The sequence below is a fragment of the Hyalella azteca genome, unplaced genomic scaffold (genome assembly GCF_000764305.2).
Source record: "Hyalella azteca isolate HAZT.00-mixed unplaced genomic scaffold, Hazt_2.0.2 contig2815, whole genome shotgun sequence".
NCBI classification, from domain to species: domain Eukaryota; kingdom Metazoa; phylum Arthropoda; class Malacostraca; order Amphipoda; family Hyalellidae; genus Hyalella; species Hyalella azteca.
The window spans coordinates 275,307-282,108 of NW_025933076.1; the positions used below are offsets into that span (position 1 = coordinate 275,307).

General features: G+C 37.7%; 1 protein-coding gene across 1 annotated transcript; it reads left to right on the forward strand.

Annotated features, from left to right (window-relative positions):
• The first annotated feature begins 317 nt into the window (after positions 1 to 317).
• On the forward strand, positions 318 to 3,849 carry LOC108679304 (ADP-ribosylation factor). Its single transcript, XM_047885709.1, has one exon. The coding sequence runs from the start codon at positions 526 to 528 to the stop codon at positions 1,174 to 1,176; it is 651 nt and encodes a 216-aa protein (XP_047741665.1). The 5' UTR covers positions 318 to 525; the 3' UTR covers positions 1,177 to 3,849.
• The last annotated feature ends 2,953 nt before the right edge of the window (positions 3,850 to 6,802 follow it).

Here is a 6,802-nt window from a genome sequence, read left to right on the forward strand (position 1 = left end):
ATTATTGTGGTAAGTGGAGCGACTAGATGCCAAAGGCCGCCACACTCGTGCCTCAAGTTTGTTTGTACAGCTTTTGTTGTGATTTCTAACTTTCGTCGGCCCCCGTAAATCAACTGGTGCATAATTATTTAGAACTAAAACGAGAGTGGTGATAATACTTTGAATGTTGAGGCACAATTAGTACACAACGTGTTGTCTAACAACACTACAATCGTAGTGTGGGTGCCCACACTCAGTATAAGATCGAAATTAGTAGCTGGCAGCTGTGTTGCCGCACAGATTTAAAAGTCCGCCTGCACCATTCAGTCTGCCCAACGATTCTGCGAAAGAAAGGTGAAGGCTCTGAGTTCCGTGGCTTTCTTTGATAACTTCAAAAATTTCGGTCATTAGACGATATTGCAAATAGAACTCTGGTGTTTTTATGCTTAATCTTTGAGAACTTATAAAAATGACCGCAGTGAAATAATAAATTAATCCTCCTGACAATAGAAAATCAAAGCAACATCTGAAAGTTTGCACTCTTAGATGAGCATGGGATCTGTAGGAGTGTCCCGAATCAAGAAGATCGGCCGAAGTTTGGGCAACAACGTGGCAAGGGCTGGGGCAGGAGTCGCGGCTCGACTGAGAGCTCCTTTCCACGTTGTCCTCGTGGGATTGGATGGATCAGGCAAAACTACGACGCTGTTACGTCTCCGTTACGGAAGATATGTTAACACAACGCCGACCGTAGCCTTCAATTGCGAGAAAATTCGATGTGGTGGAAGCTCGTGGCTTGTCTGGGACGTAGGCGGCAGCGAACGTCTCCGGCCGCTGTGGCGACCGTACACCCGTGCGACAGACGCTCTCATATTCGTTGTTGATGCTTGTAGCAACGCTGATCGACTTGAGGAAGCACGACTGGAGCTCCAAAGATTGTTGAAACAACAGGCGGCCCAGTGTGGAGTATTGGGGATCAGTAAGCCACCTTTACTGCTACTAGCAAATAAACAGGATCTTCCTGCTGCTAAATCCCTCAACGTTTTGACTCACACGCTCGGATTGGATGACATCAAGGACCAGCATCCATGGGTGGCGGCATCCGCGTGTGCAGTTACTGGGGAAGGTCTTGAGCAAGCTTACTCTGCTCTCAGAAAACTGCTCCTTGTGAGCAGACAGAAGAATAAAAGTAGGAAGTAATAATTATTCGGCTGTTTTAAATGCATTTTAGTATGTTTTAATTTGTCGCTTTTAAATGCATTTTAGTATGTTTTAATTTGTCGCTATCAGAGGGCGAGGAGCCGGCACTAACTACATTAATTTGAGCTTTCGTTGCTGCGAGGAAACATCTGCTGAAAAACATGAGGGCAAAGCAGTTGACTGATTTATTGTACTGCTGTCAGCTATGTATGTAGTCAAGATCATCCATAGCTTTGTGTTGCTATCAAGCGAGATCCAAGTGAGTTGCGTGTGTTGGGAATGAGATGTGAAAAAAGCGTCAAATAATCCTTTCTGTGTGTTATTATTGATTAGTGCACAACGTCCATGCTATCACAAATTTCGTTTATTTCTCTAATATAATTAGTTGGTTATTTTAAAAGAACTATCCGAGAAGTCTCATTACTGTTGAATAAAATGAAAAATAGTTGACTTATGAATGGTTGTTTTTAAGGGAATGAAGGCCTTTTGGCCTTAAATTACCTATGATACCACGTAATCTCTTACTATTCTTCTTATTATGGATATGTACAAAACTCCTTAATGTAAAAGAAATCTTACTCTACTCATCAGACATTACTGCTATGACTAAACATCTATAAAGTATTATTTGAACCCATTCTTAAAGCTCGCGCTCCATTTTACCAAATTTTTCTCATTTTACTCATTTATTATCCCCATAAATTGTTACGGGATTTATGTCTACGTTACACAACCGCAACCTACAGCTACTATTGTGGAGAATTACATCGTCGTAGAATTTTGTGGTGAGCTGTGGGTCTAAAGGTCGGGTCGTTGGTGGCTGGGAAAGTCTGGCTGCAGCTGCCAAGCCTACGGATTATAATTCAAATCGTCAAAACATGTGTTATGAGATGAGGAAAAAGGCGATTCTTTTTGTTAAGTAGCAGCTTCCTTGTAAAAATTACGTTTGTCAAATCGGGAGCCACTGGAGGCCAGCAGCCGGTCAACTCAATAATATTAAAAAGACAATTATTGCCTGTGATGATGCCTAATCCAGAAGGTATTTTGATCTTTTTCATTCCCGTAAATATTTTATTTCGTTCTGGTTAATGTACTGGCGCAGGATCAGCAAGCACCAAATACTCTTCATCAGTTCCTAAAGTAAAGGCCAGTAATCGAAGACCATTTTTTATGAACACACTTTCACACAACTTTCGGTCGAAATATTATAATTATTGGGTAATGTCTTGTGTTTGTTAAAATTTCTTCTTCAGGGCTGCTTTATTAGAACAATAAAGGTTTTTGTATTATTTTCATTAGTTGGTCACGAAACATATACGTTATAGTTGTGTCCCACAACAGGATACTCCCACTTATGCGCCGCATGTTCATGAACTTGATCCCACGTAATCTGATCATGGCAATCTGGGACGACCATTGACCTTCCTCCTGTTACCTGCCGATAATTTAAAATAAGGCATTTCAGATTGTACAGATGTTTATCGAAAACGGCTAAAGGCTGCCCCTTGAATTTGTGCTAGATTTCTCCATCAGTTCACTTTTTGTAAACCGGTTCAGTCACATCCAGTTCATCTTGTTCCAAATGTTACATTTTATTTGTGCTGCCATCATTTATTATTCCTCACCTTTATTCGATTTGTTAGCTTACGTGAAGTTATGTGAAATCTTTCTTCTTGAAATTTCATAATTAGATATTTTTGATGAAAGTTTGCGATTATGGTAAAGGCTCCTCGTCTTATAGAATCATTTGCTACCTCAAATTGTGCGTAGAAAAAGTATGATTTTGGCCTATGCTTATTTTGTGCATAGGTTGTTAACTTTTTTGTGACTTCAATGGATACAACCTGTCGTAAATTAAACAAGTAATTGGTGTAAGGACTTGGCTTGGTGAAAAGATGAGGTATCCTAGACGGTTTAAACAAATTGCTTCACTTACAGTCGCTGTTCGACCTATTAAACCTTTATTACTTAATTGATAGCGCATTCTATGATAAGTTTACTTATTATTAATTATTTATTGTCAGGTTTTATTCTCTATTTTCAAATTCATCATGTTATATTTTTGATTATTGAAGTCCGTATTTGAGTATTATTTCGATTAAAGTACTTTGTATAGATATTGTGCATTATATACCTTGCCGTCACCCAAGTTGTTGACGAAAGCAAATTAATACGGTTTTTCTTTACAATGTATACTTTTCACCTGCATTTTATGGAAGAATGTTCATAGTTCATTTTCTTCGCGTCGCCAAATGACTATTTTTTTTACTATGCAGCTGCTAGCAAATATACTTCTTGTGATCCTGTCATCTATTTAGAGTAATTTATCCTCCAGGGTCGGATTGGAGAAAGTATTACCGGGAGCTGCATCATTTTTCAAAGTTTCTAATTAATTGGCAGACTTACAATAAAGCTTTCACGCTGATTGGTTCCTGCATTTATGGCATGACTCACAAATCTCAGTATGTGGTGTCTAGGCCTAGTACAAAATAATCATCTTCATTATCGTAATTCCTGTCGCATAGTCTCGCTGCGGTATTGATAGCTCTTTCTCTTTAATAACTAAAATATTTTTGAAGTCCGGCCCTTTGGTGGGTGAAAGCCATACTCGATCATCCTTTTGTTGTCATTGTAACTGTGATGTATTTATCTAGAAATAAAGTTTAACAGTAACTGTTTTTTATTATTCCTGATTTACACCTCAGGAAAGTTTTGACTTGTCAATCTAAGAATCGTTGAATGTAGTACAATAGCTGTATGAAGCATGAAATCAATGAAATTTTTAATTTTTTAAATCTGAGTTGGAACGATTGTACTCGTCCAAAATTATTAACCTTGGCTTACTTCAGAAATTTTGTACTCTTTATCGATGATCAGTTCACATTAAAATGTTTTCATTGCAACTCATTCAAATTTATCGCCAAAATAAATTCCACCTACCAGGTGAACTCCGGAAAAACATCGCAGGTATTTCTACCTAAACAGCTGACCTTTGCGGGGGAAGCCAGCAGTGTAATGTCTTGCAATGCTGAAAATATGATGAAAAACTCGGTAAATAAGATAAAATTAAATACAAACATCTAATAGATCGTTAATCCATGTTGCTGTGGTGTAATGATGAAGACTATGTATTCCTGAAGTTGAGGACAATATTCCATAAAAATAACCTCTTCATTAGTTTCTCCTACTGCACATTGTATTCCTGTCTAAATTATAAATTATTTATCAAATAAAATGGTAATCCTCCGAGGCGCAACTCAGGCCTATAACAACTGCAATTATATATCAAAGAACAAGACCTTCTCTATGCGAACAGCATCTAGAGCTCAGTTATGTTCCCTTCAATAAAAAAGTATTTTAAAGCTCCATTGTGCACGCCAGTGATCGGAAACTTTTTGCCATGATACAAAAGAAGGTCTTTAGGGTGACAATAGACAGATTCTAAATTTCATGGACGTTTTTCTGTATCAATTTCGGATTGAGTTGGCTCGCTTTCTAACCATCTCGGGTTCGAATGTCAACAAAAAACTCTTCGCTTTAACCCTTCGTGAAATGAAGCTGTGTGCGTTTGGGAAATTCTACACCGGTATTCTTGGGTATAGCGTTTCGTATAGGAATGCGCTTCTCGCCTACATATTGTGTTCCATTGTACTGACAAATATGGCCAACTATTATATGGTATTGAAAGAACATTCATTATTGATGTCATTCCTGAAGCGGTTATTTCTGGATTTTGACATGAATATCACTTGTTTAATTGTCAATTTATTCACTACTGCTTTTTGTCCCGTCAAAATGTGTCCAACTCTCTAAATTCCAACTGCCAGAAATCCAGCGTTCAATCAAGTATTTGAAGAAATAAAAAATTACTTTGGGCTGTAATAGATCCAGATTCCTCCTTAATAATTTATTGCATTAGCGTAATGATTTACGTTTCCAATTATATATCGTGTTGCAATATATTGAAATCTGATGTAAATAAACATTTCAGCTGCACTAAAAATGATAAATAAAATTCGTATGTGCTTCACTTTTCAATTGATTTGTAGTTAAATGCGTGTGTATAGTTTCAAGGTCTTTGTTTTTTCCTTTGGACGCACATTTTAACTGTAGCGCATTTTGCTGTGTTGCATGATTATTTTTTAAAAAGTTTTGCCCGAGGCTCTCACTTTACGTGGGGTTCACACAAACTTCAAGGCAAACTTGCCTTGCTCCAGGCATTTGACCATCGCAAGGAAATGCTTTCTTCACTCACTTCGCTACACAGCTGTGCTGGACTTGTCCTGAGATCACCAGTTTGCGGGACTCTTATGTACAAATTATGTAAAATAGACATTGCAAACTAAATAAAATTATTCCCGTACACGTATAGTGAAACTGCCTTAAAGCCATCATATGAGAAGACTGCTTGATTGCAACAGCATATCAGACCGCACTTAGACAAGACAAACTGTAATTCAAAATGCATTTATCTCAAAATTATTTCATACTATGCCGTCGTACACTTTATTGAAGCAAAGAGCTCAACGTATAAGCGTGCTCATCGTGGTTGAGGTGCTATGACCTGGTGTACAGTATAACCGCTGTCATCACATCACCATATGACGGATTCTTTTCTAATCCTCAATACGAGAATTGACAGTGAATTTAATTGTTGGAAGATACGAGACTATCGGATATACACCGTTCTGGATTCAGCAATCAGCAAGTATTTTCAACGGAGTTCAGCAGTAACACATCATTAATCACCTGGGCACAGGCTTTGCTCATTATTAAAATTAATTCTTAAATTTTACGCTAACATGAAAAATTGTTATTAGTATCATTCCCTCACGTACACGCACACAATTTGTACATCGAGAGCACAATCACTCCTCCGATGAATGAGATGAAGCAAATCCCGAAAATGCAAGATTTTTACAATAAAATTGCGGTAAATAGGCAAATTAAACACCCAAAACATATAATAAAATGTCAATAAATATGTCAAACATTGATAATAAAATGAAACCAGTGGAAATGAAACCAGTTTACGCTTACCTATTCAATCATTGTATGTATTTTGTACCAATAAAGCCAGTTTGCAAGTAATTATTGAATATATGCATTAAAGTAACATGAGGTTCACGGAACTACATGGCTTGATTCATTGACACCCTAAAAGACAAACGGGCTGAAAAATACATAAAACTTTAGGAAGAAATGCCAGGTAAAGAAACAACGTTGAAATCGGGATGATTGTCACCAATATTAGGGAAAGTAGCGTACATATAAAAACACCTTTATTTGTATCTGTCGAATACAGAATAAGACAGTATAAAACAAGAATGCTATACTGAAAGAATTTAAAATGCAATTCGAATGAAAACCTATTGCACTAGTACTGTACGTTATCCTCTCATAATAATGATTTCGCGCGTACACTTAACGAAATTGACCTGCAGTGACCAAGTTAGGCCCTGCAGCAAGAATGGCAGTCCTGTGAACGACGTAGAAATTCGTAGCACCTGAATAACCGGTTACTGGCGGGCCGCGGCACACTGACCGCGATTATTAGCCCTAATTTTCCTGGAAATTCAGCAATTGTTTGGAGGCCCGCAACGTGCGGTTTTCTTTCTTGTTTCTC